Here is a 22295-nt window from a genome sequence, read left to right as displayed (position 1 = left end):
AGTGTGGCATGCAGGGTGGGTCCTGATTTTTGTTCCCTGCCAGCTGAAGAGCCTGCGGTGGGGGACTCCATCACCTGCAGCTCCAAGGTGAGGCAAAGGGCAGAGGAAGAGGGAGCCACAGAGTGCTGGAGCTGAGCCCAAGTGGGGTTAGGGGACTTTCCTGGAGCGGATGCAGCAGAATGAGTTGTTGTTCCAGCCTGGCCTCAGGCATCTGCCCTGGCCCTTGGCAAAGGCATCAGGCTGCTGGCAGTGCCCAGGACTCTGTTGGCTGGCTTCTCCCAGGTGCCAGAGCTGCCACATAGCCAGTGGTCCACAGGCAAGAGCACTCTGGGGATGGTCCCAGTTGCCTGACCGCCTGTGATCATGCTGGGAGCACTGGTATGATGCCAGCAGGACCCATACTGCAGAAGCACACTCCCTGCCTCAGGGCAGTGCCAGGGCTGCTATGCCCATGCAGCAAGGTCTTAGGAAGGCAGGGGAAGATGTTGGGGCTGAGCAAGCTGCAGAGGCAGGCCTGGAGGGAGCCATGGCAGCCCTCAGCACCATCTTGCAAATGCAGGCTGTGCTGCCAGCCCTTTGTCTGCCTCATTTTTCCCATTCCTCTGCCACCCACAGGCTGTTCCCAGCCAGTCTGCAGGGACCTGCCCAGCATGTGATGCAAGGCAGCCCCAACACTTGTAGCCTGGCACCAGCCTCTGCACAGCCCAGACCCAGAGCATAAGATCCTGCTCCCCCCTCAAGCATGTCAGGTTCCAGAATGTTCCTCGTGCACCATGACACCTGGGCCCAGGATTGCTCCCCCTCCCTTTTCTGTTTCCAGCTAAGAGTTGCAAGGGTGAGGGCCAAGGCAGCTCTGTGCCTGGCTCCTCTGTCTGCTCTCTTTCCCCAAAGTGCAGGGCACTGCCTGGCTGCAGTGAGCTCAGCACTGGGAAGGCAGCTCAGAGGCATGATGCAGCAGCAGCCCTGTGGTCAGGCTCAGTGCCAACGGAGCTGGTGAAGTGCACGAGCCCTGAGTGGCAATGGGTCTCCAGGCAGGGCTGCGCAGACATCCCAGCTCCTGCACTCTCATGATGGGTTATGCTGGCCCCAGTTAACACCAGTGCAGTCTGGCTTGCCACAGAGCTCTGTCTGCTCTGTGCCAAATGAGCACTGAGAGGCTGATGAGAGGGATTCACAAGCGGGGCCCATCCTGCCCTGCTGCTGGCAGCTGCCACAGGCACAGCTGGGAACACAGTGGCACTGTGCCTGGACCTGCAGCAAGTGCTGGGACAGCTGGGGGGGACCTTGGGGTCCTGGCCATGTTCCAGCTGCCAGACACCCTGGGAGGGACCTCTGTCCCACCCTCAGGATGTCATTTTCCATCCCTACACCCAGCCTTGCAGCCCCTTCACTGGACACCCCACTTTGGCCTGCTCCAGCTGAACAGATGTTCCAACCTGAACTGATCCCAAGTACTCACAGTGCCCTGCTGCTCTTCATGCCCCTTGTGGGGGTACACAAGTCCCTCTCTCCAGCAGATCCGGATGCTGTGGAGCTGGACACCATCTGCTGTAGGAGAGCAGGCACAGGCTGTCCTCTGACCGCTGGAACATGGAGAAAGGATGCATAAGGGGGGACAGTCTCAAGCTGCGCCAGGGGAGGTCTAGGCTGGATGTTAGGAGGAAGTTGTTGTCAGAGAGAGTGATTGGCATTGGAATGGGCTGCCCAGGGAGGTGGTGGAGTGGCTGTGGCTGGAGGTGTTGAAGCCAAGCCTGGCTGGGGCACTTAGTGCCATGGTCTGGTTGACTGGATAGGGCTGGGTGCTAGGTTGGCCTGGATGAGCTTGGAGCTCCCTGCCAACCTGGTTGATTCTATGATTAACCCTGCTACAGAGCTGTGATTGCTGGATCCTGCAGTCCCAGCATCTCTCTGGCCCTGTAGCAAGGAGCCTGTTGGCAGCAAACTGAGGAGGCAGGTGCATGGCCAGAGGCAGACAATGAGTGGAGCATGCACAGCCCTTGGCTTAGCTCTTCTTTTCCTCCTCCTGTCTGATGAGGTAATGAGAAAGCCAAACATTACCATAAATGCTGAAAGCATTTGTGTCTGTCACATGGGCACACGCTGCTGAGGGGGGGGGGGGGAGGGGTCCAGGCACCCAGTGTGAGGGAACCCACATCCAAAATCATCCAGCCAGGGAGGAGACAGCCCGCAGGACAGACCCCAGGCAGGGATGGATGGAGAGATGGATAGGGGCGGATCTGCCATCCCAGAGAGCTGGATGGCAGCAAGCAGCAGCAGTCAATGCAGGGTCTGCCCGGGCACGGCCCCTGCCTCAGCGCCTGGCCCAGGTCGGAGCGTTACGGCGGCAGCGCATAGCAGAGGGGGCAGGCAACCGCAGGAGGGGGACTCCACTCCTGCTCCCTCGGCACTCCTCCCTTGCTGCCGGGCGTGCAGCGCTTCTCCGCTTGGCTCTGCGCTAGCTGGTGCCTCTGGGGGTTGCAGATGTCTTTCCCATGGGTCATCCACTCCGCTCGCCTCCCTCTTCCTTAAAAAGCCTTGGGCTCAGGGGCTGGATTTTCCTGAGCTCGTTATCCCAGCGCAGGGCGGCAAGGCTGGACCATCCCCCGGGACGCAGCAGAGCGAAGGTCAGCGGCACTGGCGGCACTGGCAGCCCCACGCCCTGCCCGGGAGCCGACGGCCATGGGTTTGTTCTGGGCCCTCCCGCAGGAAGCTCGTTGGTGGGGCGAGAGCAGCAGCGCCCCGAGCTGACCCGGCCGCAGGCGCTTCCTCCCAGCACCCTGCTAGCGAGCGCCAGCATCCCCTGCCAGGGCTGAGGCCGCCGCCAACTCACCACGTGTGCGGCCCCAGGCTGGGCGCCCCTCCCGCCCTGCGCGGAGCCCTAACGCGGCCGCCCCTGCCCCGCCGGGCGCCCAGGCAGCGCCGCTGGCCCTTTAAGCGCGGCGGGAGGCGGGGCCGCCCTAACGGACAGGCCCACGAGATCCACCAATCGCAGCGCCCCGCTCGGCCGGGCCCCCGCCGCGTCCTCCGAACCGCCCAATGGGCGCCGGGCAGGGGCGTGTCCCTGGCCGCCGATTGGCCCCGCGGTCTCTCGGCGCCCCCAAGATGGCGGCGCCCGGCACCTAGCGGTCCCCGCGGCGAGCGCTGCCTGCCGGCCCCGGCGGGGCCCCCCCCGGCCGCCATGGACCTGCTGTTCCTGCTGCTCCGCGGGCTGCGGGCGGCCCTGGACCTCCTGCTGCTGCTGCTGGACCTCAACTTCTTCCTGGTGTCCTCGCTGGTGTCGGCGCTGCTCTGGCTGCTCGCCGCGGCCTGCAGCCTGCCCGCGGCCGCGCTGGCGTGCTGGGACGGGCTGCTGGGCTCGGCGGCGGCCCTGGCCCGGGCGGCGGCGCAGGGGCTGTGCGGGCTGCTGCGCGGCGGGCTGGAGGCGCTGCGGGCGGCGGGGCACCTCCTGGCGCACCTGGCGCTGCGGGGCCGGGAGCTGCTGCTGCGGGAGCTCTGCGGGCTGCTGGGCGGCGGCCAGGCCCTGGCCAGGCAGCTCGGGGAGGGCCTGGCCATCGGCACCAGCCTGCTGGCTTACCTGGTCAACAGCCTGCTCAACCTCTGCCTCCTCGGCACGCAGAACCTCTTCACGCTGGCGCTGGCGCTGTGGGACTCGGTGGCCGGCCCCTGCCTGCGGGCCGCCGACCTGCTGGCTGCCCTCCTGGCCCACGTCTGCAGCGGCGCCATCGCCGTGGCCATCCTGCTCTGGTCGCCCTGCCAGCTGGCCTGCGAGCTGCTGGCCGCCGCCGCCGAGCTCTTCGTCAGCGTCTTCTTCGTGAACATCTACGGCCTGGGCTTGCTGCTCCTGATCGCTGTCATCGGCGCCTTTGTCTTCAACCCCGGGCTGCTGTGGACGCTGGCAGGCTACGTGCTGGGCTGCCTGAACGCGCTGCCCTCCTACCACCGCCTGCAGCGGGACGCGTGGAGGCTCTACCAGGTGGCAGTGCTGACGCTGGGCATGGCTATGACCTCGCAGGCTTGGCGCAGGTTGGTGGACTGGAGCCTGCAGGTGACCGACTGGAGCCGAGGAGGCAGAACGCCGAACCGGGAGAGCGCCCAGCGAGGGGCACCTGTGCTGGCACCGAGACCTGCGGCCCCCAGCAGGCTGACGCTGGCAGGGGCTGGCCAGCTGCCGGCCGAGCACGAGGACCCCCTGGAGGCAGAGCAGGGGCCACAAACGCGGCCAGCCCTGAGTCGAAGTGCCGCGGCAGGACAGCGTCTCCAGCCTCCCCGGGAGGAACCAAGCACCTGCAGGGGGAAAGGTCCGCGGAGGCAGCAGCTGAACGCAGCAGCAGCTGCGGATGCTGAGGGCACTCCAGATAACGACCCCTGGATGCTCCTGAAAGAACAAGAGGAACGTAAGAAATGTGTCATCTGCCAAGACCAAACCAAGACCGTGCTGCTGCTGCCCTGCAGGCACCTGTGCCTGTGCCAGGAGTGCACGGAGGTGCTGCTGCAGCAGGCCATCTACCAGCGCAACTGCCCCCTGTGCCGCCAGATGATCCTCCAGACGCTCAACGTCTACTTGTGAGCCCCAGGGCTGCCTCTGTTCCTTTCGGTCGAGGGCACTCCTGACTGCCTCTTGGCAGGAAGCAGAACTTCCCCAGGGCTGCTTTAAGCAGCTTCCACAGAACTAAGGGTGGTGCTGAGAAGGCAGCAGGCTGCTGGGAGTGCCTGCTGGCCAGATCTGCTGTGTGACCGGCTCGTAGGTCTCGCTAGCAAGAGCTGTTGCTGATCTCTGCAGCAGGCTGAAAGAGCAAGATTGTTGTTGTTGTTGTTAACTTCTGTGGTCTCAGGGCCTGTTGCCTTGAGTCTGCAGCAATCTGAGACAGAGAGCAGAGGGGAGAAGGATGCTCTGGTCCCTCCTCGTCAAAGCTGATGGCAAGGTGAAAGGCTGTGTCCTCCTGGGAATCACAGGGCCTGGTGCAAGGCAAGGGAGGGCTTTTCCCAGGGTCTGACCAGAAAACTGCCTGGCAGACTGCAGTCAGACCTCTGTTTCCTCCTCCCACCATCCAAGTTGGGGAGCTCCCTTGGAAGGGAAAAGGATGCTCCTTTTGGAAAAGTCCTAGGAGGGCAGTGAGCACATTCCAGCTTTTTAGGCTTTGCTGTCAGAGGGCTGAGCCTGGCTTTCAGCTGGGAAAGAGCAGGGTTCTGGGGGTATTTCACAATCCTTCCCCTGTGGCTTTGGGGTTTGAGCTTCCTTTTCCCCTTGCCAAGACAAGGAAGGGCCCTGCTGGGAGCAGCTGCAGAGCTCAGTGTTGTTGCTTTCACACATCACCTATGCAAGAGCAGCAAGCACACAGCAGGTCACTCACCTGGGGAGGCTGGAGGGAGTTACTTTATCTGCTCGGGGAACCCGAGGGCTGGTTGGCTGCTCAGTGCTTGCAGCCCTGGCAGCAGCAGCAACCCCACACATCTGAGCCGGTGCTGGAGACTCCTCTCTGGGTAATGCACATTTTCTTCAGGCTGAGAGCTCAATGGAACTGGGCACTTCACACCAGTGCTTGCTTGCTGCTTTCCAGGCTGTGCTGGGTAGAGAAAAAAAACTCTTGGGGTGGGGGGGGAGGGAGAGGACACACCAAAGCTCCTGGGGGCACTGACACATTCCAGCTCCAGGCACAAGTGCTGCCTATCTGTGCTGTGGGTCTGCAGTTGTGTGCACGGAGCAGTACCAGGACCGTGGCTATCTTCGATTAGGGCAGGGTTGCACTGTTGTTCTGTCTTACTGTCTGTCAGAAAATGTAGCTAGATAGATTTAGAAGTGGCATCTGGCCCTAGCTGGGGAGGCCCAGGATGGCTCATCCCAGCTTAGTCAACCAGCATTGTTCCAAGGGAGTGCTGGGCAGCAGGAGGGCCTTGCTCTATAAAGCTTTCTCTTTTCCACTTGCTTGCCTGAGGTCAGCCACGTGCCACAGCCCACTCTGGCTGGAGCCTGACTGCACAGACTCTGGGCTCCTGGACTGCAAGCCAAGAGCCTGAGGGGGCCTGGCATGGGCTTCTGTCTCTCTTCTCCTTGATTAGTGCTTTAAGCCAAAACAGAGGCAGCGGAGGCCAGGCCACGCTGGGATGTGCCTCTGTGCTGTAAAGCTGAGCTGGGGCAAGATGCTGTCTTGTTGGAGAGACTCCTAGGACCAAACTGGGTTGCTGAGCACTGATGGGTGTTAGAAGGGCCTGACCCCAGGGCTGTCAGCTGCACCCACCTCACTTTGCAGAGATGTAAAGCTCCCTGCCCACGCCACAGTACCTCCCAAAGCGTGCGCCACCCGTGGGGACGTTTGCTCTCTCCAGCCACCTCTCCCAGGGCTGCAGCCAGTGACACTCGCAGCTGAGTAGCCAAGCCCTTGGGTGGAGCAATGAGTGCGGCCTCACAGGCTCCACCTTGCCCCAGGCACTTCCAGAGGTCCTCCTGCTAGAGGAGATGGTGTTGCAGCCTTCCCGAGGGTGCCTCTGGAGACCCCTGGGAGCGTGGCCACGCTTCTGGCTGCAGGCAGTGGTGCTCAGCTGGGACCAGCTCACAGCTCTTGAGTGCAATCTTTCCAGCGTGCTAGAGGGGGAAGGACACCTCAGGACTGCACTTTCTCCCCCATACCCCTTTTTTAAGTTGTTGTTATTACAGCAGTCACATTTCTTGTTTTAGAGTCTTTGGTTTGTTGCCTGTTAATAAAGAGAAAGCTTTGCCTTAAGTCTTTGCACAATGGAGTAGGCACTGAGCAGATTAAAGCCTCCTTTACCAAAAGCTGCCTGCTGCCTCATTCTTGGGAAGGGTTCTCTGTTGGGGGGGAGGCCTCCTCTCTGCTGGGCTCCAGAGGAAGCTCTTCCCACTCCACCAGGCATCAGAACTGGAGAGCTAAGACCACCAGCAAGCTCAGATACCCTGTAGCTGGGCTGCTTCACAGGGACAGCCTGGCACCCAGGAGGTGAATCTATACCTGAAGACATAGTGGGGGAGCTTTCTGGGGGTGCAGTCCTTCACCCCTTGCTCTGCTAACCCCAAGTGAGAGAGGGGTGGTTGTGGATGTGCAAGGAGGCACATCCCAGGCTGGCAGAAACATGCACAACAATACACACCCATCTGAGAGGCCTACTGCTTGCAGGGGAGGACGCTGGCAAGGCTGACTGTGCCAGGGCTGAAGACAGCACCGGGCTGGGTCCTGCCTGGCAGAAAGGCTGTGGCAGGCTCAGCAGCGCAGGGCCACTGGTGAGCAGAGGCATCTGCTGCAGAAGTGACTCCCTCCCTGGCAGTGGTCTGAGCTCTTGGCACTTGCTGCCTGCTTTTAAGCACCCTCTGCTTCTCCAGCATCCTTGTAAATGGTTTGGAAAAATGTTTCAGGGCTGTGATGGGCAAAGACCTCAGGAGTTCTGGCTCAGCTTGCCCTGAACTCACCTGCCTTGGCAGGCCCATGCCCAGCTCACTGATTTTAACCAAGTTGTACAGAGAGTGGCTCCCTGGAGGCCAGAAAGGAGTGGTCATCTGCTGCAGGAGCATAACCCTGCCAGGCACAGCGTGGGCACAGGAGAGAGGCCCATGCTGGCAGCCTGCCTGAGCCCTGTACAGGGCTGACTGCAGGTGGGTGACAAGTGGGGAAACAGAGGCACTGCTCAGCCTTCTCGTGCTGCCAGGGTGTGTGAAGCCAGGGAGGCTGCAGAGCTGCCCTAGGGCAGGGGGCCAGGAGGAGAATGTTTGCCATCCCCTGAAGGGTAGGGTGCTCCCAGCCCACCACCCCTTCAGCCAGCCCTAATGATGAGAGATGGAGAGGGTGTTCAGCTACCTCAGGCTGCTGCAGCTGAGCCTGCCAAGCAAGGACACGGTGGGAAGGACACAGCCTTCTCCCTGCATCCCCAGAGTGAGCTGCTGGCTGCTGCACTGGCCAAGCAGCAGGTAACTGCAGCAGGAGAATGCAGCCACCCCTCAGCTAATGGGCAGTTCATAGAGTCCCCAGGACTGGTGGTCAGCCATGCCAGACCTGTCTGCTCTCTAGCACTGAGCTAGGTGTTCAACAGCAGCAGTGCTCACAGAGGCTCAAGATTTGCAGTCCTCCTACCCCACGGCTCACCTGGGAGCCTCACACTCGAGCCAGGTGGGCTGGTTTGAGCCCCCCCCCACCCTTTCCCCAAGGAAGGAGGAGCATGCTGCTGCTGGGTTACTGCAGTTTAGGACTGGTGGGGGCCAACAGCTTGCTGAAGCCAGCTCCAACACCCCAGGCCCTGGGAAAATGCCCAGGATCCCTTTGTCAGCCTGGCTGCAATATCCCAGCCCTAATGAGCTGCTAGTCCCAGCCTGGGGACAGCAGCCGTCGTCTGCCTGACAGCAGGGAGCTGGCACCGCTGCCGCCTGCCGCAGATGCACAGCAGCAGGAGCAGCTACGGATATCAGGCCCGCAGGGAGGGAGCAGGTGATGCTCAGCAGCAGAGCTGCGGGGGGCCTTTGGGCTGCTCCTGTGCACCAGCTTTGCTCCCTTCATTAGCAGCTCGGTACGGGGAGCCACAACGCCCCCCCCCCCCCCCCCCCTCCGAACGTGGTGACAGTCCCAGCGCCTCAGAGACCTCGGGGGATGCAGAGTGGCTGAGGCTGGCAGGGAGCTCAAGATCGGAGTGGGCTGGGTCAGGAAAGACCTCCAAGATCGCCGAGTCCAACCATCAGTGTAAGACCACCACGGTCATTAAACCACGTCCTAAAGTGGCAACTCCACCACCTCCCTGGGCAGCCTGCTCCAATCCCTGACCCACCCCTGGCTGAGTGAGGACTGTTCCCTCCCCTGCCATTCCCAGGGCAGAGCTCTCCTTACCAGGTCAGCTGGCAGAGGTCACCTGAAGATGACTGCAGAGCACTGCCTGCACTGTGTCAGCGACCAAGGTGCTGAACCTGTGCCATAACCACAAGCTTCTGGGTGGAGCACTGCCAGGAGGCACCAGGACAACCTTCTCCAGCAAGGGCATTTCTACTTTTGGACCTGGCAGGTGCACTCTTTGCCCAGAGTTTAGGCTCTTGTAGCAGTAGGGCCTCAGAGATGATTCAGTTGACCTTTTTTTCGTGCTCTCCCTGATACCATGCAGCCTGCTGACCTCCTTCAGCAGCTCTTCTACTTGACAAAACAGCTCCAAGAGGAGCACTGCCACATACCTTTTGCAGGCTGCCAGTCCCAGCAGCTGGCTCCAGGCATCCTCTGCAGCTCAAGGTTGTGCTTTCCAGCACTGCAGGAACACTTGCTCCAGTGGCTGCTGAGGGCTCTGACCCTGGTGTGCCCACACCGTGCATGCTGCTGGCACCTTCTGGTTTTAGAATGCCCCCAAACCAGCCCCTGCACCAACTGCCACCTCTGCCAGCTGCACTACAGCTCCTCTGCCTGAGCCTGGCTCTTATATAGGCCCTTGCAATGGCTGAAGAATGTCAGCCCCTCCCTAAATTGGGCACACCTGGAAAGAGGACTTGAAGCACTCCTTCCTTAGGGGCAGCACCTGGAAGGGCTCTTCAGAAGCAGCTAGAAGTTACTAGAAACTTGCCAGAAGTTAAGGGATCCTGTGGCTCTCCTTCTCTTATCCTTTCCTTATCCTCTTCCTCTTGTTCCCCAGGCAGCAGCAGGCACACCTGTGCTCCTCAGAGCCTTCCCAGTTATCCCAGGCAGTGTCCAGAAGACCAAGAACATCTCAAGGAAAGCAGAGCTCAGAAACTGCTGTGTCTGTGGTAGCCTCTGTCAGCTGCTCTCCCATCCTGACAGGGCACCAGAGGATGCTCCCAGCCCCCACACACACCTCCCCTGTCTTCATCTGAAGAAAAAGCAATTTTCCTTCTCCCAGAATAGCCAGCTCAGGCCATCGATCTGCCCTGCTGCCTTGTTTGGCCTGAGCAGCTCTGCTTACAGCAAAGGCCATCAGCAACCCAAACAGAGGCTTCCGCTGCAACCCAATCCTGCAGCCAGGCTTGGGAAGAGGAGCCTGGAAAACGGCCAGCAAAGCCCCTGGGGACCCCGGGAGGGAGAGAGGTTTCACCTCCCCCCACCCCAGCACATCCATGGACCACTGTGTGTTAGGAGTTGCCCTTGGCACTGCTGACTGCGTATCCCCCCCCAGTCCCACACAGCCAAGGTGGGTTGCAGAGTGCCATGCCCTTGGCTCTAGGTCATAGAATCACAGAATCACAGAAGTGTTTGCTTGGAAAAGGCCTCCAGGATCATCCAGTCCAACCAGCAACCCAGCACCAGCATGGCCACTAAACCATGTCCCCAAGTGCCATGGCCACCTCCAGGCATGGGGACTCCACCACCTCCCTGGGCAGCCTGTGCCAGTCCCTGACCACTCTTGCAGCAAAGAAATTTTTCATCATCTCCAACCTAACCCTCCCCTGGCACAATTTCAGGCCAGGTCCTTATGTGGTCTCCAGTCCCAGGGTGGGCAGCTGTGAGTGGTGGGCAGCCCCTCTGGAGGTGGTGCTGGCTTTCCACAGGGGCACACAGGCTGGCCCCATGGCTGCTGCCAGCCTGGCAGCTCCCAGCCGGTGCAGGTGAGCAGGCTGCAAGGGTGGGCATGGCCACAGTCTTGGGGGCTCCACACAGTACAGCCTGGGGAGCAGCAGGGGAGCAGGAATAAGGGACAGGAGCTGTTTGGCCGTCTAAAGGGGTTCCAGGGCTGGTGAGTGACTACTGGCACTGCCAGGAGAAGAGCCCAACCCAGCTGCCACCTCATGGCCGGGCAGAGCAGCCGTCCCCAGCCCGCCCCGCTCCAGCGGCAGGGCCCATTAAGGAGTTGGGCCCCTGGCCAAAAGCCCCTTCCGCGGCTGGTCCCCGCAGGGACCTATTTTGGGCAGGAATGAGGAAGATCTTCGTTCCCCGGCTAAAAATAGTCCCCTTCTCCCAGCAGAGAGTCACCACCGTCACGCTGCTGCTCGGGGCTGGCAGCGAGGCCGGCAAGAAGGGGACCCCCACAAGCCCCTTGCTGGCAGCGTGGGGCCAGCGGCTCCCCCCGCCTGGCCAGGGTCCCTGCCTCGCCACGGGCGAGCCTGCGCCCACCGAGGTGACCGCGGTGGCAAGGGACCTTCAGCGCTCGGCAAGGCGCCGGTGCTAACGTCGAGCCGCGGGCAGCCGGGGCACCTGGCGGGGGTGGTCCCCGAGCCCGCTGCCCTGCCGGAGCCCTGCGCAGGGTACACGGGCAGCGTGGCCGCGGCGTGCCGCTCGCTACGGGATGCTGATGCTTCCATCTAGTGGCTGCTGCCGGTCCCTCCCGTCCCCTCCCGGTCTCCCGTTCGCCACTTCCCCCAGGCAGGACGGCGCTGGCCCCATCGGCACCCCTCGCTGCTCCGGCCGGTGCCAGCACCCAGTGCCAGAGGGGTGCTGACACCCAGGAGCCAGCGGGCAGGCACACGCAGCAGGCACAGGTGTGGCTGAGGAGCTGTTTATTGAGGGTATGGCCGAGGAGGTATCGAGGGTGAGGGGGCAGGGGGAGGCGGCTGGCAGGCAGAGAGTGGGGTGACAGGAAGGACAGCTGCCAGTCCTGGGACATGCCAAGAGCGGGCACCTCGCCGTGCCAGCGGCCAGGCAGCCCAGCTCGCTTTGCACATGGGGAGAAGCTGGCAGCATGGCCGGGGCATTGTGCCCACACCGGTGGGGCTAGGCTGTGTGCCCAGGTGGCTGTGGTGAGTAGCATACAACAACCAGGTTACTGCAGCAACCTGGCTCGGGCATCTTGCTTCAGAGCCTGGCACCAGAGGTAATAATACTGAGCTCCAGCGCAGCGCTGCTGAAGGGATGCTCCCCACCACCCGCCAGGCAGCAGAGGGGCCACAGCCCTGCCCTGCACCCAGTGGCAGAAGCAGGGCAGGGGCCCCAATGTGCCAGCTCCCCAGCGCATGGCTGAAGACAGGGACAGGTCCTGGCCCTGGCCGCTGCCGGGGGCAGGCTCAGGCAAAGACGGCAGAGTTTTGCCAGTAGGAGTAGACGAGGAAGCCGGTGAAGGTGCTGTCTGTCTTGACACTGGCATAGAAGCCAATGTAGTCTCCCACGCCCACCTGCACCCACACCTCATCCTCGGGCTCCAGGCGGACCAGGGCCCCCCCCGAGAGCGAAGTAGGCTTGGGCCAGTTGCCGTAGTACTGGAAGAAGGAGGCGACGGAGTGGCCGTTCTTCATGATGTCGAACTGCAGGCTGGCACGGTAGACCGTGGCGTGCACGGCGAAGTAGTAGAGGCCGGGCACCTCGCAGGTGAACTTGCCGGTGGCAGGGTCGTAGTGGCCCTGCTCGTTGACGAGCACCACGTCGAAGCGGATGGGCTGGTCGGGCTGCGGCGGGCTGCGCGACTCGGAGCGCTTGGCGCTGAAAGCTGAGCGCGGAGCCACCGCGCACTCGCCCTGCGCCCCCTTCTCGCCGTACATCCCATCCCTGCCGGGGCTGCCCACCTCCCCGCGGGGACCGGGGACTCCTGGGGCGGGCAGGAAGGGGACAGGGTTACTTCTCAGCCGCTGCCACTGGCACAGCCCCTTGCCAGCGTAGCTCTCCCAGCCCCAGCCCCATCAGAGTTAGCAGCTCCCACGGGATGCGGGTGATGAATATCTGCCATGGCCAGTGCCCTCTACCTGGGGAGCAGCACAGGGGCTAGGGGCACATAAGTGGGCATAGCAGCATCAGAAAGTTGGAGAACCTCCTCCAGGATGGGAGATAACCCCGCCCAGGAGCCGGGGCAGGGATGATGCTGATGCATTCTGGGGACAGCTTGGTGGGGCCTCCTAAAGCAGGGATTGGCAGTGAGGAGTGGCAGTAGGGCTGGGGAGAAGTGCAGCTTGGCCTGTGACAGGGAGCTGCTCCCTGCTGCAGGAGCACAGGGTCACCACAGGCAGGACCAAAGAGGTGGTGGTGGTGGTATGAAAGGAGCACTTGGCAGGATTCACTCTTGATTTGGCAGTGAGAGGCTGTGTCAGCATCCAAGGCTGACTCCTTGGCTTTAGGGCATTCCCCACAGCCAAGGCAGAGCAGGTGCTCCTCCCCAGCTGGGATGTCTCATTTCTTACCAGGAGGGCCCATCTCGCCCTTCTCCCCTGGCATCCCCATCGCCCCGTCCCGGCCGTCTCGTCCGTCTCTGCCTGGCAGACCCTGACCCCCGTGCAGCCCTGGGGTCCCCGGGATGCCTGGCTGCCCTGAGCACAGCCCAGGGATCTTGTTGTCTTCAATCTGCAAGGAGCTGGTGATGAGCCCGAGGAGGAAGAGGAGGAAGAGGAGCTTCATCTCATCTGCCACGGAGAGGCTGGAAGGAGGCAGAGAAGGGCAATAGCTCTGGGGAGCTTAGTGAAGGGGGCTAGGAAATGAGCTTGCAGTGCTCGGCAGGGAGGGGGCAGGGGAGTGTAGCAGGTGACTCTGCCTCTCTTCTTCCCTCTTTGCCTTTTTGGCCGCTCCCTGCAGCAAGACTGCACCTGCCGCAGCATCCCCACTGCTGGTCCTGCCACCACATCGTCCCCCACGGCATGGCTCCAGGCGGTGCCAGGCCCCAGGGCCTGGGGAGGGAGTGTGGCATGTGTGGGAGGCAGGAGCTCCATGGTCGTGTCTGGGGGCTGTTTGGAGGGGGAGCTGCCGCGCTGGCAGCATGCCCGGCTGTGGAGGTGTGGGGGGTGCTGGCAGGGCGCTCTGGAGGGGTCAGCTGGAGGGCAGCAAGCGTGTGGGGGGGGGTGGTGGTTGTGGCATGCGGGCAGCGCTTGGTGGGGGCGGCAGCTCGGGGTGCACGGGGCCGTGTCGTGGCCCAGCCCTTGGCAGCATCCCTGCCGCCGGCAGCTCTGCTCCACGCCCGGCCGGCTCCCTGGGGCACGGCCGCAGCATCCCTGGCCGTGCCAGACCACCCTGCTGCTGCCGACCGCTCTGCTGCCCCCAGCCCTTCCCTCATCGGCCCGGCCAGAGCAGAGCCCTGTGACCCACGCCGGCCCCCTCCCTGTGGCCTTGCCCTGAGAGAGTTGCTCTCTTCCCCCTCCTGGATGCGATGGCTGCAACAAAGAGGAAAAGGAGGAGGAAAGTTTCTCTTCCCCGCCCAGGCGCCAGAGCCAGGACCCCAGCACGCCCCAGCTGCTGGGCAGGCTGCGGTAGCCCCACTCACTGCGCTCCCATGGCTCCTGCTCCAGCACCTCGCTGCTCTCCGGCGCGGAGGGGCTGCAGCTCCTCCCGACCACTTCACTCTGACGAAGGCCCTAGGACAAGCAGCCTCTCCACCCCCCCCCCCCTCCTCCTCACGTCTCTCCTCCCAAACTCCAAAGGAAATCAAGGGCCTTGGGAGCCAAAAGCTACAAGACAAGGGGAAAAAGGAAAATAATCCCATGGTGTCAGAAGTGCTGTAAGCAGGGGGGAGGGAGAGCAAGACAAACAGCCTGGCGAAGGGAGGGGAAGCTGAACACGTCTCATCTGGGCAGCAGGAGGGGAAATGAGAGCAAACAGGCTGCAGGCTGAAAGTGGAGCAAGAGGAAAGCCAAGGGAGGGAGACTCGGCAAAGGCAGGCAGGGTTGGAGCAGCAGAAGGAAGAGGGAAGTCTTTGGGGTATGCAGGTCCCCTGACTGCCAGCCTTGGGGCTGTCCCTGGTAGCAGGACACACACAGGCTGACAGTGCCAGCCCTAGGAGCACCCCCAGGGAGGGGCAGGAGCCAGGCAGCAGCGGCTGAGGTAGGGTCTGGGGGCAGCATTTGGGGCTGAGCTGGGGGCAGGAGCCAGGAGGCAGTGGTTGAGGTAGGGTCTGGGGGCAGCATGTGGGGCTGAGCTGGCAGGGATGTGCCAGTCAGAAGCAAACAGGTGGAAAGGCAGCACCTTGGCCGTGCCATGCAGCAGGGCTAGCCCTAGGGCACCCGGAGCATGTGGCAGAGCTTTCGAGGGCACTCCCAGGCTGCCTTTAACTTGTTCCAGCACCGAGTGCATCCAAGGGACATAGTCAGACGCTGAGCAGCAGGGCAGGCCTCTGGCTGGGGATGTCCCCACGCTCTGCAGCCAGCTCAGCAGCTGGGTCATGCAGGGAGGGAAAGAGCTGAGCAGGCTTGAGGCCCCAGAGCAGCTGGGTGGGAATGGCAGCAGTGTGCTGGCTGCAAGATCAGGCTGCTCCCAGTAACACCAGCTGTGCCATACAGGCAGTGCTGACTTCCTCCTCCCCATGCCCACAGCAGCATGGATGATGCTGCTGGCTGAGTCTTCCTGCCTTGGCTACCAGACTGGGTGCTGGCAGGGAACCTCCTGGCTCCTCTCTCCAAAGGTGTGAAGGGGTTGCTGTTTTTGGCCAGTTGGGAGCTGGTTTGTGGCTACAGGGTGCTGCCAGGCCTGTGGCCATCAGGGTGGCATGAAGCCAGCACAGCCAGCTCAGTCAGTGGGGCCACAGCCCTCTCTGGGTTAGGATCTCCTCCTTGCACAATGGGGCTGCCAGCCTGACCCCCCTCTGAGCTCCATCCATCCCCCTGGGGCCTTGCAAGCTCCCCAGCACATCGAGGGCACAGCCAGCAGCCAGCCACCCCCTACAGCCAGCAGCTTGCCCTGTGCCACACCATTCCTGCTCAGACTGCCCACCCCAGCTCTGGCTTCCCTCTCTTGGCCTCAGTTTCCCATAGGATCTGGCAGGAGCCACATGCAGACCCTCCCCAGATGAGCCAGCTCCTGCACTGGGTTTATCAGCTGCTCACACTGTTTATTCTGTTGGCTTTGGGGCTGCTGGACATGGGCAGCCCTGGGCTCTTCTTCTGCCTGCAGGCTGGCTCACCTCATGCCAGCCTTGCTCTGGCTCCCTTCCCCTACCAGGCTAGCAGCTGCCTGAAGGCTGCAGAAAAGAGGCCATGCATGGCCAGAAAGAAAACTGGGCCTGGAGCCATGCACAGCTCTGGCCAACACACCTGGGGTTGGCTGGAGATGGGGAGGCAGTGCCCAACTCTCCACTTACTGTCCCGTTGCTTGACAAGGGCACTTTGCTTGGCACCCCCAGCACAGCTCCGACCTGTGGGCACAGCCTCTCCAGCATAAACCTTTCCCTGCAGCAGGGCTGGGAAGGGGCACCTGTTCTCTAGGCACTTGGTTCTGTGGGCAAGCCCACGGCATTCAGGCACTGATCTGAGTGCTGAGCCAAGGGCATGACCCCAGGGCAGGTGAGGAGCCAGGCAATAGGGTGCTGCCGGGGGGGGGGGGGGGGGGACACACCCTAGAAGTGGGGGATTTGCAACAGGAAGAGATGGAAGAGACATCTAGGGTGGGAGGGGGGCTCTGGGCAAGCTGCTTCAGCCACTGCTCCTCTTCTCTTGCCACGTCATGGCTGGAAGCACTCTATGGGGTCATTGGAGTCGGGCAGGATGTTGCAGTTGATGGGCCAGAGGATGCCAAGGAGACCCAGGGACTGCTGGCAGCGCAGCTCAGCGGCCAGGCAGACAGCTCGGCAGGGCTGCAGGACACCCCCATCCGGGGTGCACTTGGGCACGAAGAGGCTGCAGATGAGGAGCCGGAGGTGCTGGTAGCAGGCGAGCTCCATCAGCGTCTGCGGGAAGGCGGCAGTGAGTGCTCCACAGCCTGCCCTGCCGTGCCCTGCCCTGCCGTGCCCTGCCCTGCCGTGCCCCCTGCTGCAGCTCACCTGGTAGTCCTGCAGCACCTCAGCAGCTCCCTCCTGGTCTGGGATGGCCAACCAGATGTTGGGGAAGGAGGTGTCGTTGTAGCCCAGCCCCAGGCACATCTCCACTTCCACAGGCTCGCAGACAGACCCTGCCACAGGGTGAGGTGCTTCGCCTCTTACAGCAGCAGCGATGCCCACCAGGTGGGCAGATGTCAGCCATGGGCCAGCTGCCAGTGTGTCTCCTGGGCCGGGGGGGGTACGGGGAGAGGGATGAGTGCTGCATGGAGCACGCAGGGATGGCACTCACCAAAGGCTGGGTAGGAGACCCCAGTGCAGTTGAGCTCGTCGGTGCCATCGGGGCAGTCGTGCCAGCCGTCACACACAGACTCCAGTGCCCGGCACTCCCCGTTGCCACAGGAGAACTCTGCAGGGCTGCAGGTCTCTGTAGGATGACAGGCACCAGTGCCACAAGGCGTGGGCTCAGGCATGGGCATGGGCAGACAGCAACCTGAGCATGGCTGGGAGTCAGCCTGTTCCCATGCTGGCTGCCCCTGTCTCTGCTCTTCCTGGTCGCTGGCCTGAGGGCATCCAGGTGGGTGGCTGCAGAGCAGTGCCACATCACAGCCAGAGTCGATAGGCAACCAGCTCAGCGGGATCCTACATTCCCAGCCCTCGGGTGGTGGCTCACACCTGTGTGCAGCTGAGCCCTTCCAGGCCACATCCCCGCGGCTGGGATCAGTGGGATCATGGAGTGATGCAGGTGAGTGGGGACCCCAGGGGTCTGGAGCTCCTTCTCCACGCAGGGTCAGATATGGGGTGAGAGCAGGTTGGTTTTTTTTTCCCAGGGCTTGGCTCAGTGTGGCTTTGAAGACCCCCAAGGCCATAGCCCCCCGGGTCAGCCTGTGCCCCTGCTTGGCTACCTACTCTCCGTGGCATTGCGGGCCTGGTAGGTGGCGAAGAATCCATCGTCTGCTACGCCCTCGTCTGCCACGAAGAGAACTGTCAGGACGTGGCGTGAGGAGGTCAGCAGAGGTGGCAGCTGGTGGCCACAGAACCTGCCAGGATGGTGGGGCAAGAGATGTGGGCAGTGAGGCCAGTCGGTGCCTCCCCAGATCCTTTGGGTCAGTAGGTCCTTCTCACCAGCCTGCCCTGTGCCTCAGTTTCCCCAGCTGAGCACTCAGGCTGGTGCAGCAAGCCTGGAGGGGTTAGGAGTGTGCCCCTACCTGCCCATGAGGCTGGCAGCCCCTGTGCCTGTGCTGTCGTGCACCTCCACGAAGTCAAAGCTGCAGTCCTCGTGGGACTCCAGGCTGAAGTTGTGGAAGTGGAGGTCGATGACGTGGCCCACGGGCACCGAGATCTGCCAGAGGCACAGCTGCAGGGCAGGGGACAGCCAGGGACAGTCGTGAAGCCAGGCAGGGGCACCTCCAAGCTCCCTTCAGTGGGATGCTGCCTTCCTCCATCTCTCCATCACCCTCCTCCCACCTCCACCCCCCCCCAGAATCCCTTCCCTTACCTGCTGGTGTGGGTATGGTCGGGGGTGGTTTGGGGTGGAGAAGTGCCCCTCCAAGGCTGTCAGTGGCCCCCCGCACTCTGGAGGGACACACACACATATGCAGCTTTGCCCCCTAACCCCCTTCCCCGCTCCCTTCACCCTGGCTCCTCTCTTCCCTGTCGCTGCCTCCCACCAGCTGGATGCCAGCAGGCTGTGGGCAGGCCCTGGCCCACCTTTGTGCTTCAGGCTGCAGTTGGCCTCATCGCTCCTGTCGGCACAGTCGTGGAAGCCATCGCAGAGGAAGCCCAGGTGGAGGCAGAGCCCTTGGTCACACAAGTGCTCATCCCAGGCACAGCTCTCTGCAGTCAAGCAAAGACGCCCAGGTTGGCATTCTGTGGGCACCCTCCCCTGTCTCAGTGCCCTGGGCATTACTGGAGTGCCCACAGCGCCCGGGGGTGGGGATGCTCACTCTCGCTGGGAGGCACAGCTCGGTAGTGGGCACTGAAGCCTGAGGCACCCACACTGCTGTCTGAGACAAAGGTCACCCGCAGGTGGTTGGAGTTGGTGTTGAAGGTTGGAGGGGCCACGTTGCCACAAAACCTAGGGGGGCACAACGAGGGCTGGCACTGCTCGCCCCGGAGGTGCTGCTCCCTGCCCACCGCCAGCGCTCCCTGGAGAGTGAGGGGCACTACCTGGTTGGACCTCCCCGAGCTGGGGCAGAGCCTGGACTGCCAGCCCCCAGCTCTTCGTAGAGCTCCACGTGGTCGAAGAGGCAGGAGGCAGTGCCCTCCACGCTGAATGTCTCCATCTTCAGCTGGATGGCAAGGCCAGGACCCACCTCGATGTGCCAGACGCAGAGCGTGTGGGGTGGGTAGGGGCTGGGGTAGTTGGGAGAGCTGAAGGAGCCCTCAGGGCCCCGCAGGGTCCCGCCACAAGCTGCATGGGGCAACAGCATGGGCATGAGCCAGTGCTGCTGGGCACCACCTTCCCGGCACCCCAGCTCACATGGGACTTACCTGGTGCTGCTGTGCCACCTGTGGGCAGCCAGCTCTGGGTTGGGGTGGCAACTGTTTTGGGGTCCAGGAGGTCCCTTCGGGTGGGTGCTGCAGTGATGCTGGCAGTGCCACGGGCAGGCAGGGCTGCAGCTGGGGCACTGGATGGCTGTGGGGACGTCAGCTCTGTGCCCAGGGAAGAGCAGGCACAGCTCAGCCCCAGCAGGAAGAAAGGGCTGCAGCGTGGGGAAGGGGCTTAGGGAGCTCAGCCAGCCCCAGGTCCTGTGCTCCTGCCTTAACCCATGCAGCATGTGCAGGTCCCAGGAGGTCCCACACAGCTCTCATAGGCCCCAGGGCGGTGGAGATCCCTCTTGCTTCTGTGCATGGTGCCACTCTGCCACACGAGGTGGGCAGAGATCCTTAGGGGGAACCCCGGGAGGTCCTGCGTGGCATGGGTGCCCTTGCTATACCCTCTCTCCCACTGAACCACTTCTGTCCCCCTCAGCCCATGGTCACAGCCCATCTGCCAGCCCCCTGCACTCGGGCACTCACGGTGGATGACGATGCCCAGGAGGAGGGCGATGAGGAAGAGGAGGATGGCGCTCATCAGGGCCACACAGAGCCAGGTGAACTTGCAGTCGGCGCGGTACTGCCAGCCTGCCTGCCTCCAGAGCTGCTGGCCTGGGAGGGTGAGGAAGGCAGGCAGAGCCTGGGTGCTGTTAGCCATACCCCCACCCTGCCACCTCCCCGCACGGCTGCTGGCTGAGCCCTGCCTGGGCATGTTCCAACCTCTCGTCCCCAGGGTGCTAATGAATGCCCTCAGCAGCCCTAGAGCTCTGCAGGCAGCTTGCCTCACCACCCAGCTCCCAGGCAAGTGGCTGCTCCTGGTGGCCCCGTGGCAAGGGGCATGTGCACAAACCCCCAGGTGGGTACCAAGGCCGTCCTGGGGTGACGTGGGGCTGGCTCTGTCCTCGCCTGGCAGGCGCTCGCTGCCTGGTGCTGCCCGGGGCTCCTCACCCTCAAAGACAGGGTTGCAGAACTCGGTCTGCAGAAGAATGAGTGCAGTTGGCAGCACAGGAAGCACACTGCAGGTGTCTGGATGGGCACCCGAGGCAGCCCCCACAGCCCCAGCCCTACCTTGCTGTGGTCCAGCTCTTCGGAGCAAAGGGTGATCTCGGTGAAGTCTTTCATGGTGCTGGGCAGTGTCCAGGGCAGCCTGGCTAGAAGCCTCCTGGGCACACTCTGCCCTCCAGCTCAGCAGCCTGCCCCACCGACTGCTCCTCCCCAGCTGCCTCCATTGGCCCTGAGGCAGAGTGGGAACACCTGCTCCATGCACCAGAGCAGAGGCAGTGCCAGCTGTGCCTACCTGTGCTGCCCCAGCGCTGGACCCTGCAGAGCTCCGAAGGCCATGCCCACTGTGCTGGGAGTGCTGGGAGCCCCAGGAGATCGACAGCCACAGCCCCAGCCCCCTCTGCAGGCCCCTTTCCCTCACCCCCTTAATCCAGCTCAGCTGAGGATGCCGAGGTCAGGCTCTGGCACTGAGAGCCAGCTTCTTAAAGGGGAAGGTTTGCTTGCCCCTGCCTTGCTGGGAGCCCAGCCCACTGGGGACCCTGCTCTTGGGTGCATGGAGGTACCACTGCTTTGCCTGCTGCCTCTCAGCTCTCCACCAGCACAGAGTGGCATCAGAGAGGTGGTGTTGGGGAGCCCAGGCTGAGCATGTCCCTCCTGCCCTCACACCTCCCGGGAGCTGGATGCCTGAGCCATGCCACCAACATTCAGAGTCACAGATTGCATCAGTTTGGAAGGTACCCTCAAAGCTCATCTTGTCCAACTGCCCTGCAGGCAGCAGGGACACCTCCAACCAGAGCAGGGTGCCCAGGGCCACATTAAGTCTGATCTTGAATGTCTCCAGAGATGGGGCCTCAACCACAGCTCTGGGCAGCCTGTGCCACTGCTTCACCACTGTTGTTGTGAAGAATTTGAGAGTGGCAAAATTCCCACTGCCCCTTAATGCCTCGGTGCCCCTCTCCATCCCTAAGCAGAGGAGAAAGGGAGCATTGTTCAGGGGCTTTGGGGGAAGAGCTTGGGCACTGAGGAGCTCTGCAGGGCTGAGGTAGGAGGAAAGGCAACTGCTAGAGAGGAGGGACTGCCACCTGCACCCATGCCTCCTTCCCTCACCCTCACTCCAGGCACGCCCCAAGACATGGTGATAGGAGAGGAAATGACCTGAAATTGTGCCAGGGGAGGGTTAGGTTGGGGATTAGGAAACATTTCTTCCCTGCAAGAGCGGTCAAGGATGGGCACAGGCTGCCCAGGGAGGTGGTGGAGTCCCCATCCCTGGAGGTGTTCAAGAAAGGTGTGGCCATGGCACCTGGGGGACATGGTTTAGTGGCTGTGGTGGGGTTGGGTTGCTGGTTGGACTGGATGATCTTGGAGGCCTTTGCTGTGGCTTTGGGGGTACTTCTGGGCCTCTGGAGCCACACACAGGCAGGCTACCCTGGCTCTGGTGGAGCCACAGTCCCTCGTCTGCCCACCCAGAGAGAAGCACACGGAGAGGAGGCTCTGTTCAAGCTAAAATTTATTCCTGCACGAGTCTCCCTCGTTGAGACCCTTCCTGCCCATCTTGCTTACACAGTAAACAAGCCACCTGCCAAGCAGCGACTGCCCCAGTCCGGTACCTGCCGTGGGCAGTGCCTCCAGCTTGACCTGCCTTTCCCAAAGCCCTGCTGGGATGCCCTGGGCTGGGCAAGAGGTTCGTGGCTCGAGAGTGCTCAGCCTGTGCCCGCAGGGCCAGCGAGGGCAGAGCAGGCCAGGCTGGGCTGCTGGGTTGGGTGTCGTTGCCTTGCGGGCTGGGATGGCTCTGGGTCAGCCCCAACTCTCCTCCCGCTGCCCCTCGGGGGAGGCAGGGTGAGAAAAGGCTAAAAAGGCCACTGGCGTTTGCTAGCTGGAGGGCAGAGCAGCAGGGCAGATGGGGACACGCATCCCTGGGCACCCGAGGGGGCTCCTGATGACAGGCAGAAGAAAGCCCCAGGCGCAGATGGTCCCCAGGGCACCACTGCCCTCCCCTCCCTTCCCTCGGCAGGAAGGACCTGCAGCAGCCACGGCCTCCCGCTCCCCTAAGTGGTTTAAGGCACCGTTGTATGAGGAGGCAGGTAAAAACCCACCCCAAGCACCCCCAGCACGAGTCCCTGGAGAGCCAGGAGCCAGAGGGGTGCTCCAGGCTGAGCAAAGTCCACTATAAATAC

At 62.6% G+C, this 22295-nt stretch overlaps 3 protein-coding genes across 3 annotated transcripts; 1 reads left to right on the top strand and 2 right to left on the bottom strand.

The window, feature by feature from the left end:
- Window positions 1-3095: 3095 nt before the first annotated feature.
- Window positions 3096-5594, top strand: RNF26 (ring finger protein 26). The gene has a single exon (XM_064172971.1). The coding sequence runs from the start codon at window positions 3179-3181 to the stop codon at window positions 4565-4567; it is 1389 nt and encodes a 462-aa protein (XP_064029041.1). The 5' UTR covers window positions 3096-3178; the 3' UTR covers window positions 4568-5594.
- Window positions 5595-11405: 5811 nt separating this feature from the next.
- On the bottom strand, window positions 11406-14208 carry C1QTNF5 (C1q and TNF related 5). The gene is made up of 3 exons (XM_064173048.1): window positions 14101-14208; window positions 13031-13263; window positions 11406-12444 (listed from the first exon to the last, which is right to left on the bottom strand). The coding sequence occupies exons 1-3, from the start codon at window positions 14109-14111 to the stop codon at window positions 11927-11929; spliced, it is 762 nt and encodes a 253-aa protein (XP_064029118.1). The 5' UTR covers window positions 14112-14208; the 3' UTR covers window positions 11406-11926.
- Window positions 14209-16177: 1969 nt separating this feature from the next.
- On the bottom strand, window positions 16178-20412 carry MFRP (membrane frizzled-related protein). The gene is made up of 13 exons (XM_064173138.1): window positions 20188-20412; window positions 19984-20095; window positions 19603-19731; window positions 19075-19236; window positions 18751-18994; window positions 18528-18658; window positions 18292-18417; window positions 18080-18156; window positions 17790-17938; window positions 17491-17621; window positions 16874-17008; window positions 16588-16715; window positions 16178-16494 (listed from the first exon to the last, which is right to left on the bottom strand). The coding sequence occupies exons 1-13, from the start codon at window positions 20239-20241 to the stop codon at window positions 16270-16272; spliced, it is 1803 nt and encodes a 600-aa protein (XP_064029208.1). The 5' UTR covers window positions 20242-20412; the 3' UTR covers window positions 16178-16269.
- Between the last annotated feature and the right edge of the window lie 1883 nt (window positions 20413-22295).

The sequence above is a fragment of the Pogoniulus pusillus genome, chromosome 38, assembly GCF_015220805.1.
Source record: "Pogoniulus pusillus isolate bPogPus1 chromosome 38, bPogPus1.pri, whole genome shotgun sequence".
In the NCBI taxonomy this organism is placed as follows: Eukaryota; Metazoa; Chordata; class Aves; order Piciformes; family Lybiidae; genus Pogoniulus; species Pogoniulus pusillus.
Note: the sequence above shows the minus strand (reverse complement) of the source record. Positions and strands in the feature narration are given on the sequence as shown.